The following is a 21,492-nucleotide window of genomic DNA, read 5'->3' on the forward strand; positions in this document are numbered from 1 at the left end:
TTCTCGACATCTCTGCCGCGTTCGACACGGTAAACCACAATATCCTCCTTAACCGCTTAATGGAAATAGGCATATCCGGCTCTGCACTGCTCTGGTTCACATCCTTTCTGAACAACAGACACTACAAAGTCAAAATAAATGACAAAGAATCTCACTCCATTCCATCAAACCAAGGTGTACCTCAGGGTTCGTCTCTTTCCCCTACCCTGTTCAATATATATCTACTCCCTTTATGCCAGCTACTCAATAGTCTCAATCTCACCCACTTTATATACGCGGACGATGTACAAATCATAATCCCCATCTCAGACCCCATCTCTACTCTAAATTTCTGGAACAACTGCTTACACGCCATCAACCTTCTGCTCTCGAGTCTCAATTTGGTCCTAAATACTTCCAAAACGGAACTACTGGTTATCTCCCCTTGTGACAACAACCCCCTTGCAAATAATGCTAGCATCCCATTAGCAAACCAGGTCAGAGATCTTGGGGCCACCCTTGACTCTAGAATGAATTTCAAAAAATTCATTAACGCCACAACCAAAGAATGCTTCTTCAAGCTACAGGTCCTGAAGCAACTTAGACCGCTCTTACACTTCAAGGATTTCCGTTCGGTGCTTCAAACCATACTGTTTTCAAAGATCGACTATTGTAATGCTCTATTACTTGGTCTGCCCGCTTCGTCCACCAAACCTCTTCAGATGCTGCAAAACGCAGCGGCCAGGATCCTTACAAACACTCGTCGCAAGGACCATATCACACCAATACTAAAAATTCTACACTGGCTGCCCATCCAATATAGAATACTTTTCAAGGCTCTCACCATCATCCACAAATCAGTCTACCAGCAATCCACTCTCCAACTCACCTTCCCACTTGAATTACATACTTCCGCAAGACCGATCAGAACCGCCTACAAAGGTTCGCTCAAGGCCCCCCCCAACAAATCATCGGTCCACAACACTATTCACAAGCGAGCTCTTTCAACAGCAGGTCCACTACATTGGAATTCACTTCCACAAGACTTACGCCAAGAACAATGCCATTCAACTTTCAGAAAGAAATTGAAAACCTGGCTTTTCGCAGAAGCCTACCGCTGAAGGATCTCCTCAACCATCACTGACTCTCACTCCCCCACCCCTCCCCCATCCCTTCCCCCCACCCAACCTCACCCTTTCCTTCTCCCTCTGGACATACCAGGCTAATAACTGCCTAGGATAAACCTATGTTTTTGTATCTTACAGTTTTTGTTGATTTATATATTTTTCTCTCTCTAACTGTTTCTTAGTTTAAACTCTGTACTGTCTTCCATTGCCCAGGTTTTATGCTCCCTGTTTAATGTAACTTTACTTTCTACCTTGATGTTAATTGGTTTCCCCTCAGTTACATTGTAAACCGGTACGATAAGACCTAGTCTTGAGCATCGGTATAGGAAAAGAAATTAAATAAATAAAATAAATCTACAAAGTATGATGGATTAAGCTGGCGGGGTTGTAAAGTCCCTGGGACATTCCTACATATGTGGTGGTCAGGGAACTGTATTATACCACTTTGGACACAATTGGAAGCATTCCTGGCTAATGTGCTCTCCATCACGGTAAAACTATCCATCGCCGATGCACTACTTCACAGCATAAGCGAGGAGGGATCGCAGACACTACATCCTTTTTGTATACAGGCCTGTATAGCCGTCAGGATGGAGGTGGCGACAGCATGGAAGACAAAATTGGGCCCTACCTTCGCAGTTGTTCTCACAAGACTGGACCACGTTTGCATGATGAACAAACTGACAGCAGAAAGGCATCGGATAGTACAAGCCTTTCATCGTATTTGGGATCCATACTTATGATGGTGTGACTCTTGGGACGTGTTAAGGACCTACTATTGATCTGATGGAGATTTGTCTTCAACTTCTTGGACAATTCCCTAAGAGGTGGGAACTGCGGTTTAGCAAGGATGAGGGTCATCATTTGGACTTAATTGCAAGCAATGAGTACCATGAATACTGGGAGCAATACTCATGGTAAAAATGGACTTTCTGCTGATGTATGGATGGACAAAAGTGCAGAGAGAGATGGGAGGGTTTCTGGGGGTAATAATTGATATAAAATGGTGATATGATTGTGCCTTATATTGTTTATTTACAGTGTTAATCTGTTTTCACCAATAAAAAACGTTTACACACAAAAAAAAAAGAAAGCTAATAATGGAGCTGTAAGTCTATGGCCAGAGTTATTTCATGTGCACTTAAGGGACTGTTCAGCTTATTTGATTGTTCTAAAGATAATTTAGGGAGATTTAGCTCTCCAGAAAGTGATTTTAGTTGAGTTAAGTTTTGTGCTCCTGAACTATATAAAGTTGTAATATAAGTCACTCTCCCGTCCCAGTATTCCTTCTCAATCGAGACAATCATTCACCTGATTTCGTCTTAACAGTGATGACACATTTACTCACATTTTGTATAAGAATTGTTACCAAAGGTTTCTAAATGTTTAAATGTTCCTCGTTTATTTTATTTTATTTTTTTTATGTAATGCTCACAAGCACTCTTATTTGTTCCATGTTCTTTGTTCCATGTAATGCTCTTAGGCAAGTTGAATTGTTTCACTGTAAACCGGTTTGATTTGCATCCAATGCAAGAAGATCGGTATATAAAAAACCAAAAATAAATAAAAACATTTACTACATCCCTATTGGAATTTGTCCTGTATTGCTCACTGTTTTTAATTTCCATAATATATTTATTTATTTATTTAGGGATTTTATATACCGATTTTCTTGATACAGATCAAATCAACTCGGTTTACATAGAACGATAGTACATTAACAGTAACTAGTCAAACCTCAAAAGAGGAGACAGATTGTGAGCAGAAAGTAAAAAGTTACATTATAACAAGGGTGAGTAACTAGGAATTGGAAATGAAGAGACAGATAATCAAAGTAGAGAGATATAACAGAGAGAAGGGGCTTGAGGCCAACCTCAGGAGAATAACTCTAGCATTATAACATGATTATATGACATTCTGCTAGTTATTAAAGTACAGCTGATTGAAAAATATCTTAGTAGGATATAGTCTAGGAGACAGGAAAGGCTCTACCGAAAAGCCAAGTCTTCAGTTTCTTTTTAAAATTTATGAGGCAGGTTTCCTGTCGGAGGTCTGGGGGTAGTGTATTCCAAATGGTGGGGCCTGCTGTTGAAAAGGCCCGGTCCCTGATAGATAATCTTTGTACCAATTTGATTGGGGGAACATGAAGGGATCCCTTATAGGCATCTCTCAAAGGTCTAGCTGAAGAGTGTAATTTGAGAGGGTGTAGTAGGTCTAGTGGAGTCTGGTGGTGGATGTTTTTATGAATAATGGTGAGGAATTTGTGAACAATTCTAAAATTAACTGGAAGCCAATGTAGGTCTTTTAAAATGGGCGTGATGTGATCTCTGCGCTTAGTGTTGGTCAAAATCCTTGCAGCTGCGTTTTGGAGTAGTTGCAGAGGTTTTAATGTAACAGCTGGTAGACCTTGTAGGATCGAGTTACAATAATCGACCTTAGAGAACAGGATTGCTTGGAGTACAGTCCTGAAGTCATGGTGATATAGGAGAGGCTTGAGTTTTTTAAGCACCTGTAACTTGTAGAAGCATTCTTTTATAGTATAATTTATAAATTTCTTTAAGCTCAAATGGTTGTCAATAATAACTCCAAGATCTCTAGCATGAGTGATGTGGGAGGTAGTGTGCAATTGTTGTAAGTGTAGACTATTTTCAGGGGTGATAAGCAGGATTTCAGTCTTAGCAGTATTTAACACCAGGTTGAGGCTAGTAAGGAGATGGTTAATAGTTTGAAGGTGAGATTCCCATAATTTGATTGCTGAGTCCAAAGAGCCTGTTATAGGAATCAAAACTTGGACATCGTCTGCGTATACGTAGAATTTCAAATTTAGCGACGAGAGGAAATGGCAAAGAGGGAGGAGATAAATATTAAATAGAGTGGGAGATAGAGAGGAGCCCTGGGGGACTCCATGTGGGGAATTAGTATAAGGAGATTCCATATTATTGATTTTAACCTTATAACCTCGATTACTGAGGAATGAGTCGAACCATCTGAAGACAGATCCTGAGATTCCTATGTCGGATAGCCGGTTTAATAATATAGCATGGTTGACTGTATCGAAAGCTGCGGAGATATCAAGGAGTGCAAGCAGGAAGGAGCATCCTTTGTCAAATCCCAGGTATACTTGATCAAGGAGTGATATGAGGAGTGATTCCGTACTATGTTCTTTCCGAAATCCATATTGTGAAGGATGAAGGATATTATTTTCCTCCAAGTAATTTGATAGTTGATTATTTACTACTTTCTCCATGATTTTGGCTATAAAAGGCAAATTAGATATTGGTCGATAATTTTTTAGATCATATGGGTCCAAGTTTGGTTTTTTGAGGATAGGTTTGAGAGTTGCTAGTTTGAGAGTGTCTGGGAAGATACCTTGTGAAAATGAGCAGTTAATAATGTCTGCTAGGTATTTGGAGATGGAGTCTGGTATTAGAAGCAGTAATTTAGATGGGATATAATCTTGTGGATGTGAGGAGGGTTTCATTCTTTTGAGGATAGTTTCCACCTCTGTAGAATAGGTGGGTTCGAATGTTTCCAATGTTGTGAATGAGTTAGGGCGGTAGAGGGGATCTAGAGAAGGTGTGATAGGATTGGAGGGTAATTTAGCCAAGGTATTAGCAATTTTACTCTGGAAGAAGATGGCCAGTTCATTGGCCTTTGATTGGGCTATATCATCAGAAATTGGTGCTGAAGTAATCTTAGTGAGGTCTGAAACATAAGCGAAAAGGGCCTTTGCATCGAAGAACATATCATGGATACGGTGGGCGTAAAAGTCTTTTTTGGTTCGCAGTGTCATGGTTCTGTAATGATGGAGAGCTGCTTTGTAGATGGCTAGAAATTGAGGATTGGGGGAGTTCCGCCATTTCTTTTCCTTCTGTCTTAGGCTTTGTTTTAATGTGCGAAGCTCCAAAGAGAACCATGGTTGTTTATGTTTCTGAGATGGATTGAAATTCTTTGATGATAGAGGGCATAGATTATTTGCTATGGTTTCAGTGATATTTTGCCAAGAAAGTATAGCTGCATTAGGGTTCGAAAGATCCAAGTTGGGTAGTTCTTTGCATAGAGAATTGTCAAGGGCTTCTGAAGGACAAGATTTCCTATAGTGCAGTGTTGTTGGTGGCAGGGGTGCAAGAGATCCTGTCGTCATTTTAAAAGTGGAGGTGATCATAAAGTGGTCTGACCATGGTACTGGAAGGTAGGAAGGGGATGAGAGTTGTATGAGGTTATTATTTGTGAAGATAAGATCAAGGGTGTGACCCCCTTTATGAGTGGGTTGGGTGATAATTTGGGTGATAATATTTGGGTGATAATATACTTAGAGCCCACCCAGTTTTTCACCACTAATGCAGTTTCCGTGATTTGTTTCCAAGCTTATGAAATTGACATTTATAATAAAGTATATTCTTCTTAGCCTGCTGGTGAATCAAGCTATCCAAAGCTACTTGTGTTGCTATATATTTTTGCCCTATTAGCATTGTTGTACAACGCCACATCCCACTTATCTTTACAATGGTTTCTCCAGTCTCATTAAGTGCTTGTCAGTATTCTTTCTTCTTTTAATAGTATAAGGTATGATTTCCCCTCTTATAACTACTTTGGTGATTTATCAAAACAAAGCAGGGGTATCTACATGATCCTTATTATTCTCCCAATACTGCCTTTCTTTGACAGCAAATATGCCTGGCATTCAAGGTCTTTGGTTAAGTAAACAGGGAGTCTCCTCATCCTTCTGGAGCCGAATCCATACCTGCACTCCAAATCTACCCAGACTGGAGCATGTTCTAAGATAAATGTAGCTCCATGACCCACTACCACCAACTTGGAAAAGTGAGATCTAACTATTAAAAAAAAAAAAAAAAAAAGTCTATCCTGGATCATGATGCATGAACCTGGGGCAAGTAGGTATAATGCCTTTCCAAAGGATGTAAAATCCTCTGTGCATTCACCAAATCTAGTTGCTCATGTAAAAAGGGGATACCTTTAGTGACATTGTTTCTCATGTCTGTACACAATGGGGCTTATCTAAAGTTAGGTCATGTGCACAATTTATGTCCACTCTAGGAATAAAGGCTGGGACCCATAGAGAATCAACCTCTTCCACAAGCCCACAAAAAAGGAATGGCCATAATTGTTTGGAGTGTAGACATAAAACACACAACTGGCAAGCCAACAGTTCAACTTCCAGAATTAAGAAGTGCCCCTCAAGAACTTTGATTACTTTGTTCACCACCAGGAAATCGATTTGTGGACCAAAATGGCTACCTCAGCCTTCTCTTAGTCCAGCAGATGTGTATCATCTGACGGCACTAGGCGGAGCTGTGTCTCAAAGCTTTGAACTTTTATCCTACTGGGGGCATGCACAGCAGTTCCCGCATGAATGATCCTTCTAGAAGTTTCCTCAATTCTATTTTGTCTGTGCATCGCACGGATGGTGGAATCCTTGCCTCTCAATTCCTCTCCTCAGTTTTTGCAAAAAGCTCACGCGAACCCCAAATAGCACTTTTCAGTGCTAAAACATGGCTCAGAAGAAACCTTCGGGTTTTAAATACTGTATTTGTGACCACATTATGTTCATCACTGATGGCAATAACTACTGTTTATATCTCGGCCCAGACACAACCAGGTAAATTGCTGCAATTGCAGACGGATATCTGAGGGCAAAGAGGCAGAGAGCAGAAAAACTGTCTTCAGCCTCACTCTTATTCTCATTAGGCGAGGTAGGACACCATAGCAGGTCGACAAACGTCACCGGGTCAGCTGTGGCATTCCCAGACTCAGTAGTGCAGGCGAGCCTCCAGGGGAGCGATCTGAAAAAAGACCCATAGCATTGAACCGAGAGCACAATAGCTGGGGCTGCTGAAAGTCGATGACTCACGCAGGGCAAATCCCCATGGCACATGACGCCATTCCCAGTGCAGCACACAAGTCATTGCCACAGATGCAGAGCTCGAACGTCAAAAAGCATGGTGCACCATATGCTGAAGATGACACAACAAGCACAGACACCATCGCACACCTCAACAATTACAACAAAAACCACAAAAAGGAAAGCTCCCAATGAAGGACATCAAGCAGAGGAATTTTCTCTCCCTCAAAGAGAGAAACAAGAACATGGCAAGGAGGGCTCACTTCCCTCATCCCATGGCACAACTTCTGCTCACAGGAGCTGTAGTTCCATACAAAGGGGAAAAAAGGCCTACATGTCCAGAGGAATCTGTGCTTGAGGAACCCTCCCCACGGACATCAGGGTCCTCAAAAGGAAGTGACTGTCAAATCTTTTTAGGTCTTGCATCTCCCAGAAGGGATATCTTCCCCACAGAGTGGGAGGTTCCAGCTCTTCCCTTGGAATCTCTGCCTTTGCATGACATAACTGGCTGCAGCACTTCCACCACCAAGGTTGCTTAGAGGAGTCTATTCCTCCTACGAGACGGCAGTCCATGTTCCAGCTGGGGAGGCCAAGTTCCTTTCTAGATTCTAGCCTATGGCAACAGGGTCTACGACTTCAAATGCCTCAGCCTGTTTGTTTGATTTAACAATGACACCCATAATTGTAGTGGACCAAGAGCATATCATACAACCTGAGGAGGGCACCCCTCATTCTCCTGGCTAGTGATCACAACAGGCAATAGAGCAAATTACTGATATTGTGAGGAATTTCTTCTCATCTTTCAGCCACCAAGTTTTCCTCCAGTGTACCCTATCTGACTGGAAACAGAACCAGTGAGGCTGGGAGCATCATGAGTACCTACACCTGGATCTCCTGAGAACATAGGGGAGGAGCTTCCACCTCCTTTTTTACCTTCTAGAGAGCCTTCCCTCAGCAGTATCCCTAAGATCAGAAAGCCCTACATTACCATTTCCAGGGGAGTCCTCAGGAAACTCGATGGGCTTACCATCAGACCCGCTAGAATTTCTTCCAGACTCTCTTTTTCTCCTCCAGAAGATCTAACATATTCTCGTTTCACAGAGAAGATGGGAACTGCAATTAAAGCAGATACAAAGAGACCCAGACCCCCAGGCAGAGATAATGAGAATATTAAAAATCTTAGAGATCCTGGGGGAACCCACCACTCTACTGTCGCATCCAGTCCTCCAAAAGGCACTCATGAAGTTATGGGAATCCCCCTCTTCTGGTGCAACAGCAGCTCATAAATAGATTTAAAATTTCATCTACAGCATTGTCCTTTTCTCCCATAATTCTGTAGTTGTTGAGACAGTGATGAAGAGAGCAAAAAAATCAAGGCTCCACTCTAATTTGCTCCCAGGAAAAGATCATAAACTATTGGATGACTTCGGGAAGAAAGTTTTTTCCAAATTTCAAAGCGTTCAACACGTATCCAGCAGCACCAGGTTTACATGATGCAATACTTGAATGACTGCTTATAGTCACTAAAGCCATTCATCAGAATGGAGGAAGGCAACCGATCTCTCCACAACCCTTTCATGACATGAAGGAGGGACTCCGATTCCTCCTAAGGTCAGTGTATGTGGTATTTGACATAGTGACAAGAACATCTGTTGCCTCAACTGCTGCACGATGCATGATATGGCTGCGAGTAAGTAGCATCAGAGAAGACATTCATGACAAACTGGCAGATTTCCCTTGTCTGGGTGACAGCCTCACACAAATGAACAAAATGTCCCTTTCCACTGGGGGTGACCAATAAAGCACACCATGATTTCTTTCCTCAATATAAGAGTCTTCTTCCAAAGAAGATGATACTGACCATATCAAGATTACTGGCAGGTGCCATACCATTTGCTACATCCTCAGTAGTCAACATTGCAATCTCGTGGACATCAAAGGGATAGACGCAGCCCAAACAACTGCCACAGCCAGCAGCGATACCCCAATAGAATTTTTAGAATCACCACCTCCACAGTAAATAACACCAGTTGGGGGCAGAATTCAACACTTTGCGAACTGCTGGTCCACAATAACGACAGATCAGTGGGTGTTGACAATAGTATAGAAGGGTTATCACCTAAATTTTAAGAGCCAGCCTCGCGCACCTCACCTGGTGTTACTCCCACTCGACCATTCCCACCTGATCCTTCTACATCTGGAAGTGCAATTCTTTCTGAAGCAGAACAGCATACAAGAACTAGCCCGTTCTCAGTACAGTCAGGGCTATTACTCCAAAAACTTCCTCATCTCCAAGAAATCTGGAGTCTATGCCCTATCTTAGATCTCTGATCTCTCAACAAACACCTGTGGTGAGAGAATTTCAAGATGACATCTCTAGGAACCATCTTATCTTTCATCCTCCCACAGGACTGGATATGCTCCCTAGACCACAAGCATGCTTATGCTCATATCCCTATATACTCATCCTCTTGGCATTATTTTTGCTTCAGGGTGGGAGAGAAACACTATCAGTACAAGGTGCTCCCTTTTAGTTTATCATCAACCCTGAGAATTTTAACAAAGTGCTTAGCTGGCTGTAGCCCATCTATGCCTTCTTGGATTAAGGATCTTTCCTTACCTGGATGACTGGGTAATAACAATCCCCTCAAAGGATATCCTACACTCTCACACACAGTTAACCATTACCTGCCTGGAGAATCTTTTTCATAATAAGTTACGAAAAGTTAAACTTACATCCAACCCAGTCAGACAATTCATAGGGACTCGGATAGACTCACTTCAATCCTTAGCTTTCCTTCTGAAGGACAGAGCAAAGAACCTTTGGATCTTAGCAAAACAGATCCAGCAATGAACCTGTACATCTGCATGGCACATCCTAATGCTACTAAGACATCTAGCTGCAGTAATGCATGTAGTCCCTTTACATATGCGATGTTTACATTGTGGGTTGTGAGCACAATGGAATCAATTCCTATAACCCTTATCATCTAGAATTATCATTACCGAATTCATGAAGAGGGATGCCAAATGGTGGCTCCATCGAGGAGTACTGGAAGGTGGGAGCTTCATTTCAACCACAACCATATCAAATTGTACTCATAACAGATGCCTCCACTCTATGCTGAGGAGCCCATCTCATACAATTCAAAACGCAGGGGCTATGGTCAATCCAAGAATCATTTTACCAAATAAATCTACTAGAGTTAAGAGCAATACGTTGTGCACTCGAGGTTTTTCAGAACGTGCTTCAGGGAAAAAGCATAATGATTTATACCAGCAATCAAGTAGCGATGTATTACATAGACAAATGAGGGGATGGGTTCTTGGACCCTCTGCCAAGAAATGCTGATGATCTGGATCTGGGCAAAGATCAACTTAGTGACCTTCCAGGCAATTTATCTTCTAGGGATTGGAAACATGGAAGCAGACAAACTAAGCAGAGTTTTCCAACCATACGAATGGGCTCTATTGCAAGAAATAGCCGATCGCCATTTCCATAGATGAGAGTGCACTTTTGAATAGATCTATTCGCAATGGAAGGTAACCCTGTTTTGCTCCATACGTCCCAACCCATACAGAGAGTGGCCTCGGGGATTACTCTATGCTTCCCCCCCCCCCCCCCCCAAATTCTACTAATAGCCAAAACAGTGCAGAAATTCATGCAAAACCACATCAGGATGATACTAGTAGCCCCAGTGTGGCCGAGACAACCTTGATTTGCATATCTCATACAACTTTCAACAAATCCCCTGCAAAGTCTGGGAAACAACCCATCACTGCTAACCCAGGAATAAGGATTGCTCCTTCACCCCTTCCAGCCTTCACTCAATCTCACGGGGTGGATATTGAACACTCTACACTAGTGCATTTGTGTTTATTTAATAACGTTGATGACATCTTAGTATCAGAAAGAAAACCTTCCACATGACTAACTACGCCTTCAAATGGAGTTGTTCCACGTGGTGCAAGGCTCATTCCCTTGACTCACGTACAGGCGAACCTCATCAGTTATTGGAAAATCTACATTCCCTTTCCAAAAAGGGCCTCACAACCTCTTCTATCCACGTGCATTTAAGCACAATAGCAGCTTTCACCAGGAAGGAGGAAATCCCATATCTAGGCATCCGCTCATCTCCAGATTCATGAAAGGACTCGTTCTTGTAATCCTCTCATGCAAAAGCCTCCAGTGCCTTGGAACATAAATGTAATACTCAAAGCTTTAATGGAGCTACCATTTGAATCCCTGGATAAAGCTGAACTAAAATTATTCACTTGGAAAGTAATTTCTTGGTGGCAACTACTTTGGTGAGGAGAGTGAGCGAATTGTAAGCATTGATGCACTTCCCACCATACCTACAATTCTTCCATGACAAAGTAGTCTTGCTGAAGGTGGTATCAGCATTCCACTTGAACCAATCCATCATGCCTCTCCATTTTCTTCCCATAGCCACATAACCAGGAGTGGGACAAACAGCTGCATACTTTAGACTGCAAAAAAAGCATTAGCCTATTACAAACGCAGGACGCAAGATCATAAACAATCCTCTCAGCTCTGTGTCATGCGATCCCAATGATTTGGAAGCACCAGTTGCAAAACAAACTCTCTCTCTTAATTGGATTACATCCTGTACACAACATTGCTATGCGGCACAGTCCCTTACTCTGTTGTATCCTATAAAAGCACACCAAGTCAAAGTGATGGCAGCTTCTGTAGCACATTTATGAAATGTGCCTGTTGAAATCTGTAAGGCAGCCACCTGGTTGTCTGTTCACAACTTCACATCCCACTACTGTCTAGACGAATTGGCAAGCGCAGATGGCTCAGTGGAAAAGGCAATATTGCACCAACTGTCATCCAGACAGATGCTGTCCACAGAGGAGTCTGTGATGTAACCCCCCCCCCCCACTTGCATAGATGTTAGATGCTGCCTTAATCTTTTTCACATCCCTCAGCTTGGGACTCCCTGTACTGCATGGCTAATTCAGCCTGCTTATTGACAGAAAAAAGCAAGTTTGCTTACTGTAAATGGCCTTTTCCATAGATAGGGTGAATTAACCATGCGTTCCTGCCCTTCCTCCCTGGACAGCATTTGTACAGATTTGGATATCTTCTTTGCTTGGATATAAACTGAGGAGACTTCTAGAAAGATCATTCGCATGGGAACTGCGCGCATGTCCAGCAGTACAGAAGCTCAAAGCTTTGAGAGACAACTCCGCCTAGTGCCACCCGATAACGTCACCCATACAGCATGGCTAATTGATCCCATCTATGGAAAACAATGTGTATGGTATCCTCACCCAATTGTATTGCCTTTTTAAAAGTCACCAGCTTGAGAGAAGCATTTCATTGCTTATCTTGCAGGTTAGAAATTCTTGGTTTCAGTTCAGAAAGTGCTATAGCAGACGTAATTTCTTCCAGCTTTCCATACAGTTTTTCGAATTTAGAATCTAACACTAGGAAGACTATGGCTGTAAGCTCTGCTACCATAGTATCACTCGCCAGGCCTGAAGCAACATTTATGCCTTCAATCATCTTTCCCCTTTCCTTCTTGATTGATTTGGTTGACATACCTCTTTGAAATATGGCTCACGCAATGCAAAAGGGAATGTGTTATCACAAGTGACCTTTAGCATGGGAGAGATTTCTCCCAAAACACGAATGGAGAGGAAAGATCGGGACGGCACTGAGAGCAGCACAGGCCTAAGTCCTGTTCTGCCCACTGTATCATGAAGTTTCAAGAGTACAATATTTAAATTGTCATTGTAAACACAAATGTGTATAGGTGAATGCTGCACATACTATTGGATGCTGTGTTTTTTTAAAAATTTCTTTGAATCAGTGTGGATACATTTAAGAAAGATTGAGACAACTAAGTCAGATGATTAATTTCTTGCTGTCGCTGGCTAAATAGGCGAACTAATACCTTGAGATGGTGTCAGGTCTTAGGCTTTCATTTTACTTAAGTTGTAAGCAGTGTATAGTTAGTCTGGTTCTAGCATGTCAGTTGCTTACATTTTAATGGGTAGTTAAGATATGAATTGATTAAAGATGGAGGCCGTGGGACTATGGCCTTAACATTTTCGAATGCCCTCTTTTAACTAATATTGAAGTATGATATGATCCATATTTAGCTGTAAAGTTCACATTTTGAATGGTGAGTGTTGGTGATCACCTTATCTGCATAAAATAATGAATGGGATCACAGTATTTCATGTAAACTCTGGGGAAGTATGCATAGAAAGAGAAACAATTATGTGCAGACAAAAATAACTAATGCAAAATTATTAGCTTTTATTTTTAATACATTGTGAACATTTTTGTTTAATCTCTGTCCTTCCACTTGCCTCTGTCTGTAGATGGCATGCTCTCTATACCTTCTGCCACTGCCCCCCCCCCCAAACTCATCTTCTTTTTCATATCTCATTATTAGTCTCCTTTTAATCTCTCCCTCAGTCTTTTACCTTTATACACATACTCATATCCTTTTTCCCAGCACTCACATCTGTGCCTTTTCTCTAGTTTCCCTGTTCTCTTCATCTTCCAAACTCCTGTTCACCCTCTCCCCCAGTCCAGCTTCCCTATTCAGGTTTTCTTCACTTTTGTAGCTTCAGTTTTTTTCTCTTGCTTTACGGATGCATGAACACTCTCTCCAGCTGCAGACTCTAGTGCTGCTGAGTAGCAGGAAGGGGAGCAGCTCCTTTGACAATACCAGAACAGAAGAGGATTGGAACGGCAGCGTGGAGTCAATGAAAACCAGCCACTGGATCCTGCAGATGCTCTCTTCTCTTTTTTGAGGACCAATCAGTGCCTGGGTGGGGAGGGAGGGAGGGAGGAAGAGAAGAGCTACAATGGGGTAATCAATGTCAGGCTTTCATTGTCCATGCCCTACTGATCCTCTTCTCTTTTGAAGTCATCTGTTGTCTCACTCTGGGCAATTATATAAATTAACACTATTATGCAGGCACATAATTCCCCAGGATATATTCGTGGACACTCTACATATGTATTTCCTTGCCCATATCATATGTTTGCTAGTCAGAATCTGAAGGCTTTCATTGTCATAGGTGACCCAAATATCATTTCATAGGTGACCTAAATATCTTGATTTTTGCATCCAAACTATCCCCAAATATTTATTGTATTTAAAATATTTATAAACCACAGCAGTATACAAGAAAATATAGATTGTAAAACAAAATTAACATGACATAAATACTCTATAAAAGTGTGTCCTTTCATATTTCAGTAATTCCAGCTGAAATGTTGTAGGTGTGCCTGATGGCTCAAGTGCTGAGCACTGTCATGCAGAAGACCTGAGTTTTATTGATTGGACTGACTGATACTTCAGAGGTAGTGTTCACAGCCTCATGTGGGAGGGGTTCCCAGTCTTTACACAATGGTGACACCTCATGGCCAGACTGATAATATGCATTAGTTGTGTTCTGTAAGTCTGCAGTCGAGGACCATTGCTGTGATGTCTGTCTGAACTGAGTTGGGAGGTTGATATAAAAATAAGGGAAAAAAGTCCTGGGAATTTGTGATTAAAGGCTCTTGATGTTGTAGCCCAGTTAAAGCTACGACACTAGGAAAAGGATCTAGACATCATTGTGGATAATGTTAAAATCCTCTGCTCAGAATGTGGCAGCAGCCAAGAAAGCAAATAAAATGCTAGGACTTATTAGGAAAGGAATGGAGAATAAAAGAGAGAATGTCATAATGTCTCTTATCGCTCCATGGTGCGACTGCACCTTGAGTATTATGTGCAATTTTGGTTACTGCATCTCAAAAAAGATATAGCAGAATTAGAAAAGGTACAGAGAAGGGCAACCAAAATGATAAAGGGGATGGAATGATTCCCTTATGAGGAAAGGCTGAAGAGTTTAGGACTCTTCAGCCTGGAGAAGAGAAAGCTGAGGGGGGAGATATGATAGAAGTCTATAAAAATGAGTGGAGTGGAATGAGTAAATGTGAATCTGTTTACTCTTTCAAAAAGTACAAAGACTAGAGGATATACAATGGAGTTACTAAGTTTTACATTTAAAACTAAAGAGAAAATATTTTTTTCACTGAACACATAATTAAGCTCTGGTATTCATTACTGGAGGATATGCATAGGGCAATTAATATAACTGGGTTTACAAAAGGTTTGGAGAAGTTCCTGGGGGGAAAGTCCATAAACCATTATTAAGGTGGAGTTGCGGAAATCCTTTGCTTATCCCTGGAATAAGCAGCTTGGAATCTGTCGACCTTTGAAATCCTGCCAGGTACTTGTGACCTGGATTAGACACTGTTGGAAACAGGATTTATTAAATTGTTTATAGCCCAACTATCTACAATACTAGGTGGGCTTGATGGACCTTTGGTCTGATTCAGTATGGTAAATCTTATACTCTTATCTTATGTTCTTAATGATTCCAATTTGAGCTAGAATCCCAAAAGAGCAGGAGAAAATTGAGGGGCCAAATAAGATTTAAAGCTTTCGTTTTCATGCATAGATTTGGAAGAGAGGCTGTTAGCGCAAAATGTTTGGACCATTAAACTTATATTGGCTGTGGTAAAGGTCCCATTTTTTGCTGTTCAGTATTGGTTTTATATATTTAAAAAATCAAATTGCTGCAGAATTTTTATAAAAGGCTTGTATTCTTCTGTGATCTCTATATGAGCACTCTTGTCATATTGACTGTTCTCATTTGCTACTTTTGGAGAGTCCAATGATACTCTTATTTGAGTCACATGTGACAGGAATGAGAGAGTTCTATCTGTCTAGCCAGGGTTATTATGCAAGTCTCTTACTCTTTAGCATGGCATGATTTGGTATGAATGTTCAGGGGAGACTCATTGCTGCAGTTGAGTTATATGAGGTCAGGTTTGAGTTGCATTAGTTGAACTTTATATTCAAATGTCTCATATCTGGCTCTAGACAGTGTACTTACCCTGTCCTGGTGTCAAGATACATTGCCCTGGCCTCTTCAAAGCTTCTGAACACCAAACTAGAGTCTTTCTATTGTTGCCTATTGGCGACTGCCTAACTTTATTGCTGAACTGTAGAGAATGAAACAGAGCTATAAATATTTCTTTATTTTTCTATAGTGCATTAATAACATAGGACTGCTGTGCTACAGTTGCATGTGCAGAAGAGTGAAGGAGAATGAGGTGGAGGGTTTAAAGGAATTAGACTTATGGAGTAACTGATTTAAATGTCTGGTTTCTTTATCCTATTACTTTTACCCATCTCATACCATTTTATTTAAGTGCCTGTTAGATTACATTGTTTATAGCTTTTATACATTTTATGTATAAAGACTCAGGCCTGTCCTGGAACTAAGTGTTAGGCTTAATCAATATTTTGTTATACTAAGTTGAATGGCAATAATTGTTAAAGTAAACTTCAGTCCAAAGAAGGTTTAATTATTCCCATAGAAACATAGAAATGACAGCAGAAAAGGACCAAATGGCCCATCCAGTCTGCCCAGCAAGCTCTCTTACTTATCAGTCTCCCATACCACCAAGGTCAGGGCTCTTGTTGGTTACTGTTTGAGTCCAATTTTCCCTCTAACTCCTGTCATTCAAGCAGAGAGCGATGTTGGATTTTTGCATCAGAAGTGTAGTATCAGGCTTATAAGTTAAGGGTAGTAACTGCTGCATCAAGCAAGTTACCCCCATGCTTTATTTATTATCACGAATTGTACAGTTCAATGTCCTTGTTAGTCGTTGTCTGAATCTAATTTCTCTTTTCCTCTTTACCCCCTGCCATTGAAGCAGAGTTGGAGTTGCATCATCAGTATGAAGGCTTATTGGTTAAGAGTAGTAATTGCCAATTTATTACGATACTGTCCAAAGCCACCAATCTGTAACTTAAGATAGTTTTTTCCAGCTATAATGTTTTGTCTGTTTTATTTATGAATTGCATATTTTTGGTTGTCCTTATCATAAAAAATTTACGGTAATCATCCTAAAATCCAGGTCTTTCTGTCACTGATCTAGAAAGTTTCCTACTTTTAATAGTATCATATATTGCTTTATTTTTTTTTGTCTGATACACCAGCTAAGACACATTGAGAACAAACTGGAAGCTGCCCCCACTAGCACGGCTATATTTGATTCTATCATGGATACCAAAAAACCCTCCACCAGTGCCACCAGAAAAATAAGTCGCAAAGGTGAGTAAGAAGCGAAGGTAGGATTAACATTTTATTTTTTTTTAAATGAAATTCCTCCCTAACTTTTAACTTTTTTCAGTGTGAGAAGGGTGTGGTATTGGCAATAAGGAGAAATTTTTTCCCTACAGATTCCTAGCATGTACTATAGGGAGAGCACTTGGGTGGCTAATCAAACTTTATGGAATTGGATTTTGAAATCAAGTTGTATGATTGGCTAATGATGTTTTCTGGTTTATTATTTTGTGTGTGCATGTATTATTTGAAAAGAAGCTGCAGTACCAGCAGTGGGCACAAGATGTGAGTATAACATTATTCAGAAGATGTAATAGCAGTGCCACAAATGTCAATATAACAGCAGTGTTACTATTTCTCAATCTGGGCCCGGCGGGAAGAGGAACTACTGCTGTGGCTGGGCGAGGAGCTGTTGACTCTACTTGTGAAGTTTGTCATTTATTCCATTAGTGTCTCCTATTATAAGCATGTTGAATACAGCCATACTTGTAGATCATCATGTGACTTATGTATTGTTGGAAGGAATTGTTCCAAGTTCCCTTTGGGTATGTAACTTAGTTAATTGTGCTTTACATTTCACGATGGAGAACATGGGAATTAAAATGAAGCACCTATACATTATTTCAAAAGCGCACATAGCAAGCAATAATACCCTATATGGTTTTAAAGTAATTGCTGGTAAGTCATTTTGAAACTCGTTAAACTATTTTCCTGAGTTCCATCTTGAGGAGCAGGGGGGTAGATGGGTCCCTCCGATTTCCATTCCAGTCTGAGGAGGATGGCTTAGTTCACCTACTAGAGTTACAACCACCTGAGAGGAGTGGAGTTTTGAAAGGCATATGGATGCCATTTCCAGACTGAGGGTGATATGTTGATTCAACTGCAAGATGGATCAAAGTCTCTCATAGGCTTTGGTTTGCCTACCATTACCATATAAGCAGGAGGTTCATAGCTTACCTTCCTTTAATTGGATTGGATTGGTCCATGGTCATGATTTCACACAGAATGTGAGACATTGAATGAACAATTGGATTCTTTTGCATGTGAGATAATTTGATACTGTTCTGAGCATGGTTATCCTGAGTGGTTCAAGAGAATTCTTTGGAGCTGCTAAAACAATTTCAAAAACAGTGACTTGTGATAAAATTTAACTTAAAATGCCACTACTTGCCGTGTGTATTTTTGAAATACTGATCCATGCTATGGATATGAGAGGCTAGCTGTTTTTCTCTGGTGTTACAGAGATGAGGTAATCAATAAAAAAAAAACCAAAGAAGAGTCCACAAGTCCCAATATAATGTGAACAAAGCAAAAGAAAAAATGGGACTAAATTTACCAATTTCAACAAAATTCAGTCAAGCATACAAAACTTGTAACAAAGTGAAAGAAAGGTGTCAGCAAGCCTGATGGACTGTTCAATCATCCACCTTCAATACAGAGATTTAAGGTTTTTTTGATGCAATAAAAACATAAACAAACATAAGGGTTATCAACAACATGGCTAGTGTTTGAGAAGTTTCTCAGGAGTAAATTTAAATTTGTAATCCACTGTGACTGTTAGCTGTAAAATAAGCGAGTTTCAACATGCATCCAAAAGATGATAAAGAACAGTACTTATCTGCATGCTAGAAATACCATTCATAACAGGACGAATAGTCTCAAAGAAGTGTCTCAGGAGGACCACTAAAGCAAAAGCCAAAGACTTCATATAACGCTCAATGAAAAACTCCACCTGCAGAAATTAGAGCATGTACTCATGACTACAGAATGACGCACAACATCAGCCTAGAAATGCACTGAAGTCCAAATCAGCATTAAGACCCAGTGGTGAGCCAGAATGAAATTTGAATATTCATTTCTGTTCAAGTTGTAACGGTGTGCGATTGAAGGCCCAGCCGTGCCAGTGGGCTGGCAATTGGTCTATTACACAAAACTGTAAATCATCAAAAACATGACGTTTTTCATTGCAGTGTGTTACTAAATGTGCATTCGGGCTGTGATGTAATAAACTAGACCTATGTTCAGTCATGCGGGTGTTTACGATGCTGCTCGTGGAACCCATCCTGCGAGCAGCCTCTCGCTTTCGTGCTGGTCAGGCCGGTGCCCGACCGCCTCCTCCACCTTCTCAGCCTGACGCCGCAGGACTCTCTTCCTTCTTGCGGCCTATGCTGCCCCGGACCACTGCTGCCGCTCCTTGCGGCCAGACGCCGCTGTTTCCCCGCAGCAGGGACGCTGCCGACGCAGACTTTCTCTCTTCGCATCGGAGCCTCCTCTCAACATTTAAAGGGCCAGTGACTGGAAAAGCCCTGTGGGCCCCAATGGATGATGTCATCTTCCTGTGCTTTGTTCAGCCCTATAAAAGGGCTCAGCTTCCATTCCTTGAGGCCTTTGCATCGGATCTTTATGTTCGTCCATGCTTCCTCTGTCTGGTCAAGGTCCTCTGTGGTCTTGTCTAAATGGTTCCGTGTTAGATGTTCCTGGTCTCCGTGGATATTCCTGTTCTTTGTTGGAGCTCCTTCCTAGTCTCTTCAGTGTCCTGACGTTCCATGTTCCTGATGTTCTAGTCCTAGTCCTGGTGTTCCTGTCTCCAGTTCTTCATCTTGCTTCCAGGTTTCCTGCTCATCCATCTTTCTTGGTGTGCCACCATTGTGGTCCGTGACAAGCCCTTGGGGGGCTGTGTAGGGCGCTTCGTGGCACAAGGGCCCGTCTTCACGCCTGCAGTGCTAGTCTCCGGAAGGCCCTTGCTTTTAATGCCGAGGTCTGTTCTTCAATCTGAGTTCTTGAACCCTTTTCCCGGTCTTCGGAGCCCCTTGTTCCTCCTTCCATCCATGCCCTAGACTCAAGCCAGAGCCTGCTCTACTTCAGCATGATCTGCAACCAGCCACGGGCAGCTGTGTAGGGCACGTCTCTGTACAAATCTCTCCTGAATCTTCGTCATGTTTCCAGTTCCAAGTCTTCATCTTCTCGTCTGGAGTCTGCTTCACTTCTGGCGTGGTCTGCGACCAGCCATGGGCGGCTGTATAGGGTGCGCTGCTGTGCAGCACTCACCCTGTACTAGTGCCTGAATCCTGAGTCCCCCAAGTTCCTCGAGTCCTCGTCTGAGTCTTCCAAGTTCCTGAGTTCCTTGTCTCGTCTTGTTCCTGCCCTCAGCCTCTGTCTGGCCTCATGCATTCATCATTCTCAAGCGGCGGCTTTAGAAGGGCTACTGAGTGGCCGGAGGGCTTCTCTTTAGACCAGCGTTGCATTGCTGGGTCTCACCTATGCTTGTAGGTCCAGTGGAGGTCTGAGCCTGCCTTGTTCCAGTTCCTCGATGTTTCGTCTCAATCCTGGTCCAGCCTTGTTCCAGCTCCTGCCCATGCTTGAACACTCTCACCTCCCACAGTGTGTGTCTTGGGGCTCCTCCCTGAGCCATGCCGTGATCCAAGGGCGCTGAACCCCCTAGAACAAGAGACCGCACCCCCACGCTCACAACAGTGGGTTTTAATTTTCCACTTAGCTTTCCCCACATAAACCTTGTCACAAGGACATCTGACAAGATTAACAGCCGATGATAAACATATTTGTTTCAACTTAATGACAAAATTGTTAGCGGATACTGTAAAAGATGTGACATTCATAGACACATGTCAAACAGAACAGTGACTGCAGAGATGGTGAGCACCACCAGAGAAGACAGCTAACTCAACTGGTTTATGTGTAACCAACAGATCTCTCAGGTTGCTGTTTCTGGTGTATGCAGTCCTCGGGGGGGGTGTCCCAAAAAACATCACTAATCTGTAATATTCTCCAGTTACATAGAATAGATGCTCAAACTGCATGAATTTGTGGTGAAAAAGAACACAAGTGCTTCATTTTGTTGAATCAGCTGATTGGCTAAATCTGGCTTTTCAATCGGCTTTACGCACACAAGATTTAGAGTAACCTCTAGCCAGAAATTGATTACTTAGGGATTTAGCTTTAATTTTGAAATCAACAACAAATGTCAAACATGACACAGTCTAAACAATTGACTTACCGGGAGGTTTTCTTTTGAAGTACATGGATGACAGCTAGAAAAATGTAAAAGCATTTTTGAACTGACTACTTATAATATAATGAAGCAGTGAATCCAGTAGAGGTTTTACATATCAAAATGTCCAAAAAAAGAAATATAATCTGGATGAATATTAGCTGTAAAATGTAAATGACAGTCCAACAACTTCAACCAGATTACGAAATCATGCCCTTTCACAATACAAAAATATGATCTATGTAGAGTGTCCAAAGCAAAATGTTAGTTTTAAATGGAAAAATCTGTTAAATAGCAAGCTTCAAAAGTTCCAACATACAAGTTAGCTAGATCTGGGG

General features: G+C 41.6%; 1 protein-coding gene across 5 annotated transcripts in view; it reads left to right on the top strand.

Annotated features, from left to right (window-relative positions):
- The window catches only part of CEP350 (centrosomal protein 350), a 358,722-nt gene that overhangs the window by 55,333 nt on the left and 281,897 nt on the right, over positions 1 to 21,492 (top strand). For all 5 annotated transcript variants that reach the window (XM_029617504.1, XM_029617506.1, XM_029617505.1 and 2 more), the window contains exon 4: positions 17,019 to 17,133. In XM_029617504.1, coding sequence (XP_029473364.1) covers positions 17,019 to 17,133 — 115 coding nt within the window. The remainder of the gene's footprint in view (positions 1 to 17,018; positions 17,134 to 21,492) is intronic.

The sequence above is a fragment of the Rhinatrema bivittatum genome, chromosome 10, assembly GCF_901001135.1.
Source record: "Rhinatrema bivittatum chromosome 10, aRhiBiv1.1, whole genome shotgun sequence".
Lineage (NCBI taxonomy): Eukaryota > Metazoa > Chordata > Amphibia > Gymnophiona > Rhinatrematidae > Rhinatrema > Rhinatrema bivittatum.